Here is a 19,042-nt window from a genome sequence, read left to right as displayed (position 1 = left end):
AATTGATTCCTATAAACACGATTTTGTGGTTTTGTGTCATTTAAGATCTGATCTTCCATGAGTTAGTTTTGTAGTCAAGGGAAATTCAAGTCTTGAAGCGATCTTTTTCAAAAGAGGCCAACTTTAAATGCGATTTTCTCTGAACCTGGATATACTCTTCGGATAGACTTTTGTCTCTTCGTGAAAACGGTGACGATATATCCGATGCAATTATTTAGTGACGTCGATTTTGCTTCGTTATTGCGTTCACCTGAAGTATGAACCGGCCTTTACGTTTCCAGAAGCTATTGACCCTCCCTTGATTTCCGACTTTGAGTTGTGGGTAAGCGTTTTCCCAAGTGTTCTTTGACCTGAATATAAGCAATTCCATCACTACGCCCACAAAATACTATTTTTCCAAGATAAGACGTCATAGAGGAATTCAACGTATGAAGTTTAGCACGCATCCGATGCCTATCCGTTAAACACAAACATTGAGACATGCTCTTCAGCTCTGCATATTGTTTTCTGCACTATTTTATTTTCCGTAATTTCACTCTGTGTATCTGCGGACTAAACTTGATTAATTTATATGTCATTTTAGCTAAAATGCAACGAACTGAGGATTCCTCGACTTGATGACAATGCGCCTTACATTTTTACCTGTGAATTTCAGTAAAATGAAATCTGTAATTTTCCGAAGTAGAGGGACATGACATCAAACACAAATGAAATTCACGATAAAAAAACATACAAAACAAAACGAAATCAAAGAACAAAATAAAATTGAAATATTACATTGTGATCAAATTCCCTTATTCATGCACATAAATAAAAGTGACAAATGTGTGCGCTACTGACTTAGCGGTCTGTTTTCATATTGTCTTCATGTACAAGAACTTTCAGAACGTTCCACTCCTACCTTACCACGCTATAACACAGGACAAGTTGGGGATAGTTGAAGGTTCATTTCCCCCTGGATGAATGATTACACTTTAGGCGGAATATTTTACAATGCATTCACCTGTTTGGTGACTGGTTAATATGTGCACTCAATTCCCTTTACATACGTATATGAAAAAGCCTGCACTTTTACAAACAAATTTGTGAATATTTCTGAAAACGAAGTTGTGGAAGACTTTATAGGAATATATATATCCACTCTAGAAAATTATAACAAATGTGTTTAATGCAAAGGAAAATTATCAGTCTTCCTCACGTGCCAATATACAAAATTGCTGTGTACTATGCATTAATATTTAACCTCTTTCGCCTCAAAGCCAGTGATGAGTGATACCGCCTCCCAAGACCTGACCTGCCCAGTGAACAATCTTTCCTAAATAAAAAAAAAACTTGCTATGGAGGAAATAGGTCTTTGAATTACTCACTTTACAGAGGTATCTCTTTCACACAAAGTTGAATTTCTCAATTTAATCTGACAGGGAGTTTTGCTGTTACAGTTATAAAAGTCACATGCGCGTCTGTAGTACGATCAACAGGAACAGTGCACGTATTTTGGACCAATCAGTCTTAGCCAAAGTGAACATTCTGTATGCATACCTCGACCTATTCTAGTTTCACGATGAAATGCTAGATAATAGCAGTAAAACACCCCAAGGCTTTTTGCGTTAAAATGTGATTCGATGACATAAGAGAAAATGTACGGTTGGGGTACTCCTAGCTCTGGGGTTAAATCTAGAAATGGAAGTAATCGAGCAAGTATATTTAACCAGCTTACATTCAACATTGCTCTATTATAACATTCGTAATAAGAACCTTTGATATCTTAATTGGTTTAATACAATTCATTTTTCCCACGGCACGGATGTCTTAAACCCAATCATTCAGCATCTGCTTGAAACAAACTTGTCATTTTTTCAACTTTGAATGCAAAAGCATAAAATTAGGTATCAAAACTATGGACTCGGTGCTCAAGCTTCTTTCCAAGTGATAATGTCAAATGTCCCTGCTACTTTTGAACATGTTTGAGACATGAGGGCTTGGTTAAGGCCACTGAGCAACGAATGGTCCACTTGAAATTGTCAGTTTCAGAGTACATAATGAATAAACATTTTAACTTCAGGTTAAAATGCATGCCTCAAAAGCTATTCCATGTATTTACACGAGTTTACACGCCTGTCTGAATAGTGTATCAGAGAAATATGGAAGGGCTGCGTAGCACCGTGATCAGAATATCGATATGAATATAATATCAAACCAGTGCTCTGAAATACGTGAATGCCGCGCTTTCGGTAACTGAGTACCTTCTTCAGGGCAAGCAGATTACTGATTTGATATTATATTCTTGTCGAAGTCTTAATGGTGTCGCTGGTTTGCATTAACTACCATGAACTGCATGGCTGCATTTAGGTGCCCCCCTCCCCTTTAAAATGGACCAGAATTGTTTTGGTTTGAAAAAAGAGAATACTGGCAATTAATGGGACTGTTTCACTCCCCCCCCCAATGTTGCCCCAGCAAAGGCCAAAAAAAGGCTACGAAGAAATTTCCAAATTTTATTCCCTCGGCCCCGAAAACTTGGTTCTTGTTTCGCCATTGCCTGGCCGCCAACGTGGAAAATAAGACGCAGTTTCCAGATAAAATGCATCGATGTGTAGAGTTTAAACAATAATTATAAATCAGATCATCAAATTTCCCAATACAGCCGGCTCAGCACCCACATGGATAGGTGGTGGTTTCACCAAGCCTTACATAACAGAATAAACTATTGCGATGTTACATAGAGAATTCAGTACATATAATGATTAATACCAATCGCTACCACGGCTGGACTACATCTACCAACAAATGTCACATTTCAATGTAATAGCATAGAGTTATAGGCAAGTGTCCACAAAGTAATTGCTGTCAACTTAAATTCGTACACTACTTTGAAACAGCTATGCAGATATAAGTCAGTTACACTCGCTACATACTCAATCGAGCTGGTAAACTATTGCAAAAGTTGCTTTGAAATGCTGTGACAATTTGCATACAAATATAAAAATTCCGAGGACTGTTACAGTGTATGCATGTCTGTGTAATTTAAAATCGATAATAAAACGAAGGACTCATTGGTTAAAAATGTGCAATTCTACCAAAGACTGAAACCATTCCACTGCTCTGCCCCCTCCAAGAGCATATGGTAATATATCTACATGTAATACCGGGACAACTATAAACAGGCTAGGCGTGAAATTTAAGTCTATTAATTTAAAAGTCTTGGATGACCACAGTCGATTGTGTGGAATATCTTCTTGTTTTCACTTTCGCATAAAAGAAAAATACATTACATAAAAAGTGACAAAAAGTGGGAAAACCAGGTTCAGTTGATCATGACCCGTGTTGAAATCTTGGTTAGAATCCAAGCCATTTTTTTTTATTGTATGTTTCATTTTATGTTTCGGAAAAAGTCACATCTATAAAATTATGGTCAAGTATTTTCTCCCCAAAGGTTTAGCGACAAAACTTTGGGCCTCACTTATTGGTATCTTTTGTACTACATTTACTCCATTATCACAGGACTTTAGCCGGGGAAACCTCATCCTGTTCGCTCCGGATCGACTTATGCGAAGGTGAGCCTACATGCGAGTTACATTTATCTAATAACAGCTTTATTAACGTAGTTAGAGCGATCGTGGGTGGGGGGCACCCCGCTTCCACCGGCACCTTCGTCAACATTCCACGGGCCCTCTACACCAAACGCAGTTTCCATCTGCTTGGGCACCAAGTAGCTGTCATTAGGGTGCTCTGGAGGTTCCACCTGATCCTCCCCGGCCCTGCCTGCCCCAGTTAAGGCTGTATAGTCGTTATCCTCCGACAGTAGGCCCTCTAGCAGGTTGGCAACTTGTTGGAAGGTGCACCGTGATTTGGGGTTGTCTTGCCAGCAACGTTGCATTATTCCGTAGCTGCAGCAGCCAGGCAAGAAGAAAACATTATTTAAATTGGTTTACTCCCATGATATTAATCATCAATATCTGAGTAAACTTCTATTTTTTTCTCCATCCACTTAAAGCACTCCTTCGAAAGAAGACCAGCTTTGTTAAGCGAAGAATCACAAAATTTACATGTGCTTCATTCGATAAACTGATCTTAGAATCAAGCAATTTAAGTGTGAGGTATCAGTGACTATTCAAGTCTATAGATGATGCCCTTTTCACTGCAGCATTTTGCAACTTAAGTCCAACAGTAGAGTTTACCTTGTGTTCGGAGAGTACTATCTAAGAAGACTGAATTTAAAACGGAGAAATATTGCAACGGACTTGAGCTATAGCGTAATTAAATGCTGAAGACTTTTTGTCTGGAACTCACATCTCTGGCGGACAGTTGGTGGGAGCAATCATACGTTGACCATCCTTCAAGAAGTCATACACATCGCGGTTCGCCAATCCTGGGTAGGGTTTTTCACCCAAGCTGAAAATCTCCCAAAGGAGAACGCCGTAGGACCACTGCAGAAAAATGCATAGCAACCAACCAAAAAGCGCCCATTTACTCCTTATCCAATAATGTTGCATGCGAAGCAGACCAAATGGCAAATCGTCAACGAAGTTACTCGCAATTAAAACATGCAGGAAGTAATTTGCCAGCCGGTGAAAATGGATTATCTGCGATGAGTTAAGCTGATCTGTAGGATCTTATAGCTTGGATGGTGTAGTTTCTATGCAGATGTGCTGAATGCAGCAAAATACTTCCGTCCATAGTCCACAATGTGCTACTGGATAATACGGGTGATTCACAATGCACTGCGCCACCAAGAATTTGCCGCAGACAGGCTGCTTTTCAAGTTCACGTAAGTTGGGATATTTGATTGATTGATCGTTCTCTGCACCACATAAAACCATCACTGTGACCACCTATATCCAGTGGTAATAATCAATTCCAAATTTCAACCAAGATGATTATACATTCGGGAAAACTGAACTTTCCCATGCACAGCGCAGTTAAGTTAGCAAATGAGACTTTGTCGACTATTTATCACAGAATCGTCCGTATTAGCTAGCACTGACATTTGAAATTCTTTCTTGATTGTAATGTGTATAAAATAATTCGTCTTACCGTTTACAGGGGACAGTTCCAAAGAATACTTCTTTAATATTGTGAATTGCAGAATGCAAGGAGTGGCAACAGCTAGCCCTTATTGAAACCAGTGATCAGGAAACATTGTTAGTGATGCAGCGCCTTCTTCATGTGTGTACAGCGTCCTTATTGAAACCAGGGATCGGACATCATTGTTAAGGGATGCAGCGCCTTCTTCATGTGTGTACAGCGTCCTTATTGAAACCAGTGATCGGACATCATTGTTAAGGGATGCAGCGCCTTCTTCATGTGCGTACAGCGTCCTTATTGATACCAGTGATCGGACATCATTGTTAAGTGATGCAGCGCCTTCTTCATGTGCGTACAGCGTCCTTATTGATACCAGTGATCGGACATCATTGTTAAGTGATGCAGCGCCTTCTTCATTGTGTGTACAGCGTCCTTATTGAAACCAGGGATCGGACATCAATGTTAAGTAATGCAGCGCCTTCTTCATGTACGCACAGCGTCCTTATTGAAACCAGTGATCGGACATCATTGTTAGTGATGCAGGGCCTACTTCATGTACGCACAGCGTCCTTATTGAAACCAGTGATCGGACATCATTGTTAAGGGATGCAGCGCCTTCTTCATGTGCGTACAGCGTCCTTATTGATACCAGTGATCGGACATCATTGTAAGTGATGCAGCGCCTTCTTCATGTGTGTACAGCGTCCTTATTGAAACCAGTGATCGGACATCATTGTTAAGGGATGCAGCGCCTTCTTCATGTGCGTACAGCGTCCTTATTGAAACCAGTGATCGGACATCATTGTTAGTGATGCAGCGCCTTCTTCATGTGCGTACAGCGTCCTTATTGAAACCAGTGATCGGACATCATTGTTAAGGGATGCAGCGCCTTCTTCATGTGCGTACAGCGTCCTTATTGAAACCAGTGATCGGACATCATTGTTAGTGATGCAGCGCCTTCTTCATGTGTGTACAGCGTCCTTATTGAAACCAGTGATCGGACATCATTGTTAGTGATGCAGCGCCTTCTTCATGTGTGTACAGCGTCCTTATTGAAACCAGTGATCGGACATCATTGTTAGTGATGCAGCGCCTTCTTCATGTGCGTACAGCGTCCTTATTGAAACCAGTGATCGGACATCATTGTTAAGGGATGCAGCGCCTTCTTCATGTGCGTACAGCGTCCTTATTGAAACCAGTGATCGGACATCATTGTTAAGTGATGCAGCGCCTTCTTCATGTGTGTACAGCGTCCTTATTGAAACCAGGGATCGGACATCATTGTTAAGTGATGCAGCGCCTTCTTCATGTGTGTACAGCGTCCTTATTGAAACCAGTGATCGGACATCATTGTTAAGGGATGCAGCGCCTTCTTCATGTGCGTACAGCGTCCTTATTGAAACCAGTGATCGGACATCATTGTTCAGTGATGCAGCGCCTTCTTCATGTGCGTACAGCGTCCTTATTGAAACCAGTGATCGGACATCATTGTTCAGTGATGCAGCGCCTTCTTCATGTGTGTACAGCGTCCTTATTGAAACCAGTGATCGGACATCATTGTTAGTGATGCAGCGCCTTCTTCATGTGTGTACAGCGTCCTTATTGATACCAGTGATCGGACATCATTGTTAGTGATGCAGGGCCTTCTTCATGTGTGTACAGCGTCCTTATTGAAACCAGTGATCGGACATCATTGTTAGTGATGCAGCGCCTTCTTCATGTGTGTACAGCGTCCTTATTGATACCAGTGATCGGACATCATTGTAAGTGATGCAGGGCCTTCTTCATGTGCGTACAGCGTCCTTATTGAAACCAGGGATCAGACAACATCAAGTGATGCAGCGCCTTCTTCATGTGTGTACAGCGTCCTTATTGAAACCAGTGATCGGACATCATTGTTAAGTGATGCAGCGCCTTCTTCATGTGCGTCCAGCGTCCTTATTGAAACCAGTGATCGGACATCATTGTTAGTGATGCAGCGCCTTCTTCATGTGCGTACAGCGTCCTTATTGAAACCAGTGATCGGACATCATTGTTAGTGATGCAGCGCCTTCTTCATGTGCGTACAGCGTCCTTATTGATACCAGGGATCGGACATCATTGTTAGTGATGCAGGGCCTTCTTCATGTGTGTACAGCGTCCTTATTGAAACCAGGGATCGGACATCATTGTTAAGTGATGCAGCGCCTTCTTCATGTGCGTACAGCGTCCTTATTGAAACCAGTGATCGGACATCATTGTTAGTGATGCAGCGCCTTCTTCATGTGCGTACAGCGTCCTTATTGAAACCAGTGATCGGACATCATTGTTAGTGATGCAGCGCCTTCTTCATGTGTGTACAGCGTCCTTATTGAAACCAGTGATCGGACATCATTGTTAGTGATGCAGCGCCTTCTTCATGTGTGTACAGCGTCCTTATTGAAACCAGTGATCGGACATCATTGTTAGTGATGCAGCGCCTTCTTCATGTGCGTACAGCGTCCTTATTGAAACCAGTGATCAGACATCATTGTTAAGGGATGCAGCGCCTTCTTCATGTGCGTACAGCGTCCTTATTGAAACCAGTGATCAGACATCATTGTTAAGTAATGCAGCGCCTTCTTCATGTGTGTACAGCGTCCTTATTGAAACCAGTGATCAGACATCATTGTTAGTGATGCAGCGCCTTCTTCATGTGCGTACAGCGTCCTTATTGAAACCAGTGATCGGACATCATTGTTAAGTAATGCAGCGCCTTCTTCATGTTTGTAAGTGTCCATTAGGGCAACGCAGATACGAGGTGTATTTCTATATTGTGACAAGGTTTTCACGTACTCCTAAATATTGCAATGTGATCAAAAGTAAAGATAACAGAAACTGCGTACCACGTCAGTTCGTGAGTTGTATTTACGACGTTCCATACATTCAGGAGCCATCCACTTGATTGGCAGCTTAGCCTGAGCATCGCCGCTGGTGTAGTAATCCGACTCTTGCATGTCACGTGACAGTCCGAAATCAGCTATCTTCACCAAGAGGTCACTGTCAACCCTTTATAAAAAAATGCCAGAAAATTTGGGTGATTTAAGAGATTTGAGTAATATATTGTTTGATTAAAATCTATGATGTCAGCAAACATCCCTTTTGAACGATTGCATTGTGTGTCATTTTTCGTGTCATGACTATACCGTTCCAATTACTTCTGCAAACGGTAAACACTTATGTGTAAGATGCTCTGCTGTTTGTATACATTATTCATGTAGGTTTTTTAACGAGAGCAATGCATTTATAGCTCTGGCGAATCGGTTAAATTTAGCTACTAAAATTGCTTATTTGTGGTGAAAAACTTCAAAGGATTCGTGTACAGTCCGAAGTTCCAGTCGACGTTGACAGCAGCGGAATAGACTTACATGCAGTTCCTGGCTGCAAGATCTCTATGCACAAACTTGTGCTGAGCTAAATATGCCATACCCAGAGCGACATCAGAAGCAAACCTGATAAGCTGAGATGTTGGTAGTTCCTGCATGAGTGAAGAAACAAACTTCCAGTGGAAATAAAGGAAATAATGCAAACCACTTACAAATCATGGGTATGTTGGTAAAATGAGTGGCATATATGCCTACATAAATCAATTAAGTGATCATATCCTGTTTTCCATATCGACGTACGAAATGGAGAATAAAAGGTAAGCAGTGCATGTAAACTGCAAAGCAATCAGATTTGTTAAGTGGGCGAGTTTCCATTTACGAGACATTGGGTGCCAAGTCTTAGGTTTCTCGTGTTTATACCTTCCTGTTCTTGACCAGAAACGTCTGCAAGTCACCGTTGGCCATGAAAGGTAGGACCACTAAGGGATTTTTGTCCAAGTCAAAGGCCAATCCAAATAGGCCCAGCACGTTGACATGGTGGAAAGTTTTCATGATGAGACCTTCTTCCAGAAATTTCACAACATTTTTTGGGTCCGAGGTGTCTGTGTGCAAAGGACGCTGAGTTAAAGCTTTATCTCATATGAATACTGTTGGTTCCATAAACAGACACGCCCATGTCAAAACATGGAGGTAGCCATTGCCAGGGCAGAAACTTTACATTACTCGCGAATAATAATAAAACGTCAAAGATTTCTTTATCTTCTTACCTGGTTTTCATACACGAATGACAAAATTTAGCTTGTAGTCTTTTACACAGTGAACAATCAGTCATAAAAGACACTAATGTTCCTGTCCGGAATTTATTTTCAGATGCCAAATACTTTAACCACTAACCTTGCACTGTTTTCACTGCAACGATTTGATCTCCTGCCTCACTGTGCATAACAGCTTGCAGTACGCGTCCAAAGGCACCTGCCAATCATGCCAAGCGGAATAAAAGTTAACTATGATGCTTAATTTTGAGCTCGGTTCCACGAAGAGGTAATGCCTTTCCTTTAATCAAATCCAATTTTAATGCATTTCTTGGAGATACCGCTTTGGTCGACTATTTTGGATTTCCATTGCGCTATTTTTGGGGATATTTTCTTCTTGTGAATTGCCACATTTATGGGTAAAACTGTGTTTTCATCCAAAACAAAACAAAACAAAACAACAACACGGTGTGAAAACTAAGTCGGTACTAAAAATTGACAGCAATGTTGCAATTTTGATGTTGTGTATTTTATTCCCTTTTGTTGCTACTTCAGTTCAAGACTGCAGGCCAGTGAATAATTTTATTTACTACAATCCAGCTAATTTTCAATCAGCGTTTGTTTTTTTCAGTGCCGTAGCATTAACAACGTCCTCTTTTATTAACCTCAAAGCAAAACCCTTATTCGCCAAGATGCGCATAACAGTTTCAAAAGTTTAAGAAGTCCGATTTTCGATGGCGTAACCACTAAGAGATCTCGAGAAACTTTTGTGCACTTATAAGGGGAAATGAGAGTTGCCCGCACATTTCCTATGTTAAAGTGACATCACGAAACCGTTCATCTGATGTAGGTCTGCATTTACAGGGAGGGGCAACTCTTTCTTTACCTCAGGCAGAGAAGGGACTAGAGCAGCGGCGTAGCCAGCTTTTGGTGTCGGGGTGGGGCAAATTCAAAAGCGAATGCGGCTTCGAGCTCATTCAACATCAACTCATGGTCCCGACATCCTTGATTTTATCTAGTTTTACTTTTCGGGGTTTTTGTGTCATTATTTGATAGCTAAATATACCAATTACTTTCTTTAAAACTTATGAAATGAGATATTCTAGCTTATAAAAAAATTCCAATACCTTTCAAGTGTTGCCCATTAGGGTCCCTACCTTGTCCAAGTGTCTTTCCCAATTCCAGTCGGTTTAACTCAATGTGAAGTTCTTCGGGAACATAGCTGACTTTGTTGCTCAGAACAATGCGCATTTGTTTGGGCCCTTCGTCCATCTGTTTCTGGACTCTCTGCCACCAGCGCCTCTTGACGTGAGATGACATCTCTGACAAAATCATACCATTGCGTTTACCATCAGTTGAACCTTCTGGTAAATCTGGACGAGGCAATGTTGCATGTCTGTCATACGATGGGAGTGTTTGAACGACACTATCGTGTGCCACCTTGAAAATGGAGGAGTAGTCTACCTTGTGTGGATAAAGAACCTTAACATGTCTTCAAAGCCTCACTGAAAGAAAACCCCTCCCGGTTTCCCATTTAACAGTTGGGATGGTGTTATGATATAACATTAGAAAGTTTCTCTCTTCACATGGAAGAAAATGTTTAACAACATCAGTGAAAGTGCCGTGGGGAGAACACACAACGTGCAGGCTTGTATGAAAAAAATCCAGTCTTTCATGAAGTTTCGGTTCACTTACCGAGATGGACCTCCATGATTCGGTTCAGGAGTCGTTGGTCATGGGTGCGTTTTCGGTGTAACTGCCTCACATAACCGAGAACAGCAACAAGAAGTGTAGCAATGGAGAAAGACAGAACCACACCGGCCACAATGGCAGGAACATGAACGGAACGGGGATAGATCAGTCTTCCCAAAACGAATTCCAAGTTACTGTGAAGTATCTGTCAAATAACATGAAATTAAATTTCATTTCTGACACCCGAATTCCCTTTCCAAAAAGGAATCTCTGAAGTTCTTTTCTATTCTAAATGATGTTGCTATGGGAAGTATTAATCACTGTAAATTCCCTTTCTCAGAAGGTAATTTCATTATTGTTTTGTACAACAAATCTCCCACAAACATAGACCATATACTCGCCTTTCTCTTTTCATGGAAGGTTGGGTTTTTCTTACGGTAGAAACATTTTGGACAATAGTTTCAAAGAGGAAATCTACATTCCCCCAGCTTCAACCGTGAATACTCCTGTTGGAAATATAGGCCTACCTCTAAATTCACATACCCAGGCCACAGACAGGCTTCCTGGGTCTACCAACGCACTTACCCAGACCACAGGTAGGCCTTCCTCCGCGTTTTCACCTCTGAAGTCCCCAGCAGCCGGTTCATTCTTTGGTAAAGTGCACTGTAAGACGGTATCACTGACCAGGTTGACTTCACAGAAGTCTTTTCCAATCCTAACTTGGATTTCTCGGGCTGTGATTGCACTATCCAACCGTTCACCCTGAAATAACAATTTCATTGCCAATCATGTATCCACAGTGTTGCAACCAAAAGGTGTTTTTAAAAAAGAAAGACTGATTTCGCTGACCATAAAATATTAGTCCCCGAAATTTCTTTGAAATTAAGTTGAATGCTATCGTAAGTACCACACTGGTAACACTTTTAATGTTCCTGAAAAAAAGAGTGTAACCAATAGCTTAATCTTCGCATATGTGAAGCCAAAAATGAGGTCATATTACTTGAGATTTGTTTGAGAAACAATTGTCGGTATGCAACATTTCATATTCACCATGAAGCTGATTCTCACCGGCTTAGTTAAAAACAACTACAGTATCAGGAAAGCAGCACCAAGAAGGAACACAGCAAGTCAACATGGTGCAGCAATAAAGTTATGTTTGGTTCAATTACATTGGATGATTGTAAAGGGTGTGCGTGACATTTAAGAGTGACGAATCAGGTATGTTATTGTGAACTCAGATTACATTTGATCGAAACATAGGCTACGCAAACTATTGAGTCGAAAAACCGAAGGCAAACTAAGCCAGCAACTCGCACCATGATTGTCAGTGTTGATCCACCTTTCTCCATCTCTTCATTCTCAAACGGGACATACACTGGATCTTCAAAGTACTCCAACTCGACCTCATTGTTCTCAGACCATGCCAATAGTTCGATGACCCCGTCCATGATGAAACCAAAGGTCAGGTTTTCGTTGGTATCCATCATCATTCTGAGTGATATTATGTTTGGAGACTTGCACTGCATATCTGTGGGGGAATCCCCTGTGCATACCTTGGTAAAAAAATTGTTGAAAATTATCCCTAATAAACATTATCTGAACCTCCAAGCATAACTGTGAGTGCCCAAAGTGAAATAAAAGACACGATTCACTGGCATTTACAATTTATTGAAAGGATGATTGAAAAAGAATTTGGCAAAAAATCAAGCAATGTTACGTACCTCTTGATATATCAGACTACTGTCCCCAACGTAAATCTGACGATTTCGGCAGGTATCCAAGTGTTGGCCCACCACTTTCAACGTCCGACCACCCCTAATATGCATGAAAAAAAAACCAAACGCTTGTATAAAGGGTAATGACGAAGCTTGTCTTATTGCAGAAACATTCAACTCAGTATTATGGTTTGCTGTATTTTAAGCCTTAAATTGAAACGATGATTATTAGTCATGAAAACTAAATGCAGAGCAACAGACTTACGAATAAATGCTCTTGAGTGGCTGAACCCGAGTGATGACAGGGTTTTCTGTGTAACTAAACTTCTCATCTGATGTTCTGTTCGCACCATCGAAGGAAACTCTCAAGATACTTGCCATTCCAGCCTGTCCGGTGGATGTAGTACACCCTAAAGCTTCTTCTGTTGGGCCACTATTTGCAAAAGATTATTGTTATTATTATTTTTTTCTGGTAATGACACCAAAGATTCCTCAAAAGCGCCCTAGGCACTGTAGCTTGCAAGCCTGAAGAAACTTGTGGAGAGGAGACAATGAGAAGCTGTTACAATTTTGGAGGAGGGAGGAGAACCCTAGAGGAATATTTTGGGTAAAACCCACGGAATCAGGTGGGGACTGAAAACCCAATCCACATGTGGACTGAGCCGGGAATCGAACCCGGACCGCAGAGGTGGAAGGTGAGGAAGAAACCATTACGCCAACCTGACTCCCCACTGTTAGTTTGAAAACTTGCGTTCGTAAGGACACATGGGTGCATTAGCACAAAAAAAATGACATTGACCTTATTTCCCAGCAAAAGTCTCATAGATGTACGTAAAGATTTGGAAGGAGTGGGGGAATACCTTAAAGACTTCATGTTATTTTAAAAGTTGTCAGCTAGGCTAAGTATTTTTGTCTTCTACAACTAGATACTCTGAAGAACTAATTGGGCTAATTATAAAGAATGAATTATCTGTGACGTTAACTCCATGAACAATTATATCCCATGAAGAACAGGGGTACATTAATTCTAAACATACACGAGTTTTGTCGACAATATGTAAAAGACTGATATTTACGATGACATGATGCATGGCTTTTCCCCTATGAACGCCGCAATATATCGTCCTGTGTTGAGGTCTGTGCCATACACGCTTACTGCAGTCCCACCAGCTTCTGGGCCAAGGCGAGGTTCAAATAATGTAATCCTTGGATTCTAGTAGGAAAATGGATGGCACCAATATTGATAAATCGAAGTACCCACCAAAAACATTTTTTCAGACGTAGGCAATTCAGTATAATGCTTACTTCAGAATTTCACGGAAGACGAAAATGTGTTTTACAGCAGCATTCAGTCCCTTTTTTCTAGGCTTTGTCAGGGTAAAATAGTACTCACTGTGAACTTAAAGTTGACAACTCCAGAGCTGTGCTGCAGTGTACCATCTGCCCCCGTGATTGTCAAAGTGACCAACCGACTTCCTTCACGTTCTGGTCTTGTTTTGCAAATGACACTGAAATAAAGCGTGATGTGACATTCGTTCATTTGGGTCAAATATTAAACCCAAGTAATTTTAAGGGCGTCGGTTTTAAGAATAATAAACTGCATGGAAGAAAGTATTTAATTCCTGCTTTAAACAAGAATCTTTCTCCTATACCTTGCCCCAATTACATAGTTGGAGATTAATCCGTCTAGATCACAGGGTTGATTGCCAACTATCACAGCCACGACGTCACCAAATCTTCGACCGATGTCAGTTCCCATTACGGCTAGGATTGTATTGCCTTCAATCGGTCCAGTCAAAGGAAAAACCTTCATCATAATTTAGGGGTGAAAAGCGAGGAAACGGAGTGAGACCAAACTGAAGACAAGCCAGACAACCTCTTACAGTTTCTATGGGAAAATGGTCATGCTTGGTGCAAGTGTAATTCAAATTCTGATTTAGAAAGGCCCGTGGCAATTTCGTTCGAAATATGCTATTGGTTTTTATGAACAGGAATTCAGGAAGAAATGACAGTAAAATGGCAGAAGTGGTAAGGCTTTGTCTTATTTAAACAAATGGCTCATCATTTCAACCCACCTCGTTGAGAACTGGATCAGGACAGTTCACTCCATTATACAAGGTCACAACATTTTCATTGCAAGTTTCATTCAGCTTACAAACACCCGATACGGATGGCACGGCACCGCACCACAGACATCCAAGCTCTGGACGGGCTGTAATACATCGGCTGCAGTCTGGTTTCTGGACTTCACATTTGTACAGAGTGGCTATCCGGAAAAAATACACACTGAAACTTTAAATAGTTAATGAGGAATACGGCTGCAGATGTTGCTTTTTGAAACTTATGCTGTCATATAAATTTACGTCTGATTTTACTGCTTAGCCTACCATTAAACCCATGTATGTCATCAAGGATATGTGCTGCACCAGTCGCGTCAGTCCAAGTAACAGTCAGCCTCACTTCGAGCTCTGGCTCAGTATTCGACAAATACGTGTACTGTTGAGAAAAAGATTGCTTTCATTTATTAAAAGTGAGTGGAACAACTAATCTCATATCAATTAGAACTGATTTTCAGCTGTGCCAGACGGTAAAATTATTTCAAGAAAGTTGCAGATTTGAATGATTACTTACAGCTTTCTGCTCACATGTCATAGCCATGCCATTACGTCGTGCCATTGCAGTCTGGGGTGACCCCTCAATGTCCAAACTACAACCATAGCTAGAAATCTGCTCATAAATGAAACGAAAGACTTTTACAATCGGAAAGCAACACGGCTTTAGAGGGGAATCTGCTTTCTCCACACATCGCTTTCAACTGTTGTATTACATGCACAGATTCATCATCTTAGGCAGTTAATATAACACGTGATAACCATCCCTCAGAAGGCAAGCATTTTTCCCCATACGTTTCATAAACCCCTGTGTTTGTGTTTTTGTGGATTATTTTATGATAGTATAATGTTTCTATACCTGAGTTACATCTGGTACATTTTCAGGCCTGACTGTAATACTCCTGTGGATTCCATTAGGCAGAAGAACTTCACCACTTCGAGCTTGCAGCTGTGGACAAGATCCACGTCCCTTTGGCAAAGTTGAGAATGGATTCTGTATGGTTCATGAGAGTTGAAGTAAAGCATCTTAACATGAAAAACGACAGGAACGGGAAAATGAACAAAGCTGAATACGATAATTTCTGAGTTAATTAAACTACAATTAAATGAAACGGACACTAACATCACATGAAAGGCGCGTATTTAAAGAACACAGGCATACACGACGTCAGGATGTTTAACAAAATTTCATGTTTATAATTATTATTGGACTTATCATACGATATTTATTTTAAAAAATGCCCTCAAACCTGAAGTATCTATGACCTTTCTGCCTTCATTTTCGATCGTGTCGCGATATATAAACATTTATTAATTAATTATGATTTTGATATTCTTACATTTTCACCAGTAATGATGATTTCATTAGCTTTAGTACAAGTGGAGCTTTCATGAGTACATCTGTTGTCAAACACACACCAGTCACAGGCCCAGCGACTACCAACACAGGATACACAACTAAGGACAATGAAATTATGACATTTTTTTAAAAGATCATTGCACAAATTCAAAGGACAATACTATCCAGAACAAATGTTACGTACATATTTAGCTACGGATGAAGAGTATGCATGGGAAAAAGAAAACATTAATGAAAGACCACCAACAAACTCGCAAAGTGTCAAAGCGTAGGATGATCTTCCACAAGATGTGTGCACTTACAGGGAGAGAAGCAACGGGGCGGGGGGTGTGATGGTGGCATCTCACAGCACAGCCTATTTTGAAAAGCCATTGCCCACGACATTATTCGGTAAGCATATGTTACTTATCTCTATAGGCAGGTTGGTCGTAAGACTTTCCGCGTACACTTACCAGTTAAATGCTCATTCTTATATGCAGTAGATGGGGATATGTCTTTTTATGTGCATGCAAGATATTTTGAAGTTTTGTAGAATGGGTTCAGACAACTACCTTGAAAAGAATCTTAATGAAACTAAAACCGAAATAAAGTCAAATTACGTTACCCTAGCTCCAGTTCGCTTCAGAACCATACATACTCACAAAACAGATGGTGCTACTGCAAACCTTTTATGTAATCTGCAAGCACTCAAAGCTCATCTAAAGTTAAATACTTACGACGTATGGACTGAGCAGTTGTAAAAGTGAAAGCTGGTATCGATGAAGTGGACCATTGTTTCAGTCGAATACACGCTAAAATTAACACCGACAGCATCATCTGCATAAAAAGAGTTTTAAAAAGAATATGAAATTCGCAGAATTAACTACAGAGTCTTTCGTGAATAGTATCTTCCAAGCTCCTTGAAACTGAAGATACTTTGATTATTGATTCCAACAAACAAAAATCTGTTGGTTCGTCCTTTTAACAGAATGATGAACGGCTTACCTCTTGGCTGAATGGCAGGTATCCCATCACTAGGTGAAGATCTACACGTAAGCACGCCGCCAGTCTTTGTAGCAGGAGATCGGTATGACCCAAAGTAACATTCATAACTCTGACCAGTCGCTAGGTCAGGTAACTGTTGTACATTCAGGTCGATCTAGAAGAAAACCCAAACGAAATTATGTCTTAGAGTTTCTGGTTTGGTCTCAACCAGGGGATAAAGACTTCTGAATTTGAATGTCTAAAAAGTGAATAAATAAGCATGCAGTTTGCCACATTTCTGAAATCCAGAATTTAAAGTATATTGAATTGTCCTTATACATAAAATCTTAATTTTTTGAGTTCACTATTATAACGTTAAGCCAAAATCATGTGTTTCAAGAAATCATACCTGTTGGGAGAGCAAAATCATGTGTTAGAATGAAACACGTACGAATAATAAATGGTTTCTTTTTGAAAATCATGTCCATGAGACGAAGAGGAACCCCAATGTTTCATATGAAGCAGGGTATGAGACGGAAAGAACCCCCTTGCTTTGTGTTGGTCATTGTCTCACTGGAATCTGGGGAATTCTTTTCAGACATCTATGGGGATGTGTTAGGTAAGAATTGTCTAGAGTGCGTATAACAATTGGACAAATTAGGGGGTACTCCTTGGTTCCATTTCTTGCTGAATTTACAATGTTTAGTTTATTTGTTTTTAGAATTCTCACTTGTTGCTCTGTGAGAGTAATTGGCAGGCTGTCGTAAGGAGCTACATTGGTGATATTAATGCATTGAGCAGCGTTGTAGGCCAACCAGCGAGTAGATACATCTGGGGAGTCACAGTCGGAATATCTTGAACATCTACAAATATAAAAAGATAAGATTAGTCTTCAGATAAGTTGACAGTAACTAAAGAAAGGAACCATCGGTTCATACACCTGTAGTGCAAATATTTTGCAGTGGTTAACGACATCATAATTATACAAGACACGTGTTATGGTTATGACATCAACCTCAAAGTGATCAAAGTAGATGTGCTCATTTTTTCATCATCAGGTATCTAGGGCCAATCTTTACACCTCCTTGTATCATTTCAAATGCACCTTTTCATCATACTTAACATTCCCACGAGCTGACTAATCAACGAACATTTAAACGAATCATCCGCTGTGACTTACTTTCTTTCCAAAGTGCACCATCCACAGTATGGGTCTCCATCATTCCCTGCATCAGTCCCAATACATGCCTCACAGGTGGTGTACTGACCACAGTTCTCAGCACGCATCTTGATCAACTGTGTGGAGAAATAAAACTTTTTAACAGCTTTTCAGCAGCGCTACAATGAGCACAATAGCGTACTCTGCCCATTACTTAAAAGGGGAGAGGAAAGCTTCATAGTTGTGCCCCTTTTTTATGACTTCATATAGCTTTTTGTAATTTTGACCTTGTCCCAAGCCTTTTTTTGCAGGCCCCTTATATTATATGACATCATTGTAATTACATTTTTAATATGATTTTCTTTAACTGAGGAAAATATTTTTGAAGATTTCAAATATGTGTGGTCAGCCATGATGCACATTTAATTACACGTTGGACTCTCAGGTTTGAAAACCTGCAAAAATCCCAAAGAATACCTTTTGTTCAGTGAGTACATAAATCTCTCTGGTTGTGTCGTTTATCTTGACATCTGTCAGTACTGGGCTGGTATCTAGAGGCACTCTCTCATACAATCTGGCTGTTGTGTAGCTTTCAATGTGAACCTTTTCATCAACAAACGAAATTACTAAGATGTTTAAAGCATTGTTAAAAGATGACAGATGTTTGATTAATATGATTGTTTATGACATTATATCCAATTCCTAGACAATCAGCAAATGGCAAGGCTTGAGAATGAAACAGTACAGTCTTTCATATCATTTGTGTTTGAAATAGAGGTGAAACAAACGTGTTTAGATATAGTCAAAGGAAGACACAGCTACACTCAGCATAGAGTAGGGTCAAATCTGCCAGTTACAGCTATGCCCGTGAGTATGAAAACAATCTTTGCAATTAGTTTCATCATCTTGAAGTTAAACCCACGT

The 19,042-nt window shown here is 40.4% G+C and overlaps 1 protein-coding gene across 2 annotated transcripts in view; it reads right to left on the bottom strand.

Moving 5' to 3' along the window:
• Nucleotides 1-498: 498 nt before the first annotated feature.
• LOC147799440 (uncharacterized) overlaps nt 499-19,042 on the bottom strand; it is a 33,446-nt gene continuing 14,902 nt past the window's right edge. Inside the window, exons 4-28 of one of the 2 annotated variants that reach the window (XM_087135622.1) lie at nt 18,596-18,721; nt 18,140-18,255; nt 17,690-17,822; nt 16,981-17,134; nt 16,713-16,812; nt 15,977-16,094; nt 15,496-15,630; nt 15,157-15,252; nt 14,913-15,021; nt 14,601-14,791; nt 14,178-14,332; nt 13,919-14,033; nt 13,602-13,738; nt 12,791-12,958; nt 12,532-12,625; nt 12,127-12,363; nt 11,396-11,572; nt 10,814-11,015; nt 10,276-10,440; nt 9,261-9,338; nt 8,787-8,968; nt 8,409-8,518; nt 7,887-8,049; nt 4,288-4,424; nt 499-3,884 (exon numbers count right to left, since the gene is read on the bottom strand). In XM_087135622.1, the coding sequence (XP_086991748.1) occupies nt 3,575-3,884; nt 4,288-4,424; nt 7,887-8,049; nt 8,409-8,518; nt 8,787-8,968; nt 9,261-9,338; nt 10,276-10,440; nt 10,814-11,015; nt 11,396-11,572; nt 12,127-12,363; nt 12,532-12,625; nt 12,791-12,958; nt 13,602-13,738; nt 13,919-14,033; nt 14,178-14,332; nt 14,601-14,791; nt 14,913-15,021; nt 15,157-15,252; nt 15,496-15,630; nt 15,977-16,094; nt 16,713-16,812; nt 16,981-17,134; nt 17,690-17,822; nt 18,140-18,255; nt 18,596-18,721 (3,708 nt within the window). In that variant the 3' untranslated portion in view covers nt 499-3,574. The remainder of the gene's footprint in view (nt 3,885-4,287; nt 4,425-7,886; nt 8,050-8,408; nt 8,519-8,786; nt 8,969-9,260; nt 9,339-10,275; nt 10,441-10,813; nt 11,016-11,395; nt 11,573-12,126; nt 12,364-12,531; nt 12,626-12,790; nt 12,959-13,601; nt 13,739-13,918; nt 14,034-14,177; nt 14,333-14,600; nt 14,792-14,912; nt 15,022-15,156; nt 15,253-15,495; nt 15,631-15,976; nt 16,095-16,712; nt 16,813-16,980; nt 17,135-17,689; nt 17,823-18,139; nt 18,256-18,595; nt 18,722-19,042) is intronic. The other variant, XM_087135623.1, reaches the window with a different exon arrangement.

The sequence above is a fragment of the Acanthaster planci genome, linkage group LG04 (genome assembly GCF_054643075.1).
Source record: "Acanthaster planci isolate LZ-2023a linkage group LG04, COTS_SCS, whole genome shotgun sequence".
Taxonomy (NCBI): Eukaryota; Metazoa; Echinodermata; class Asteroidea; order Valvatida; family Acanthasteridae; genus Acanthaster; species Acanthaster planci.
This window is presented reverse-complemented; position numbering and strand designations above follow the sequence as displayed.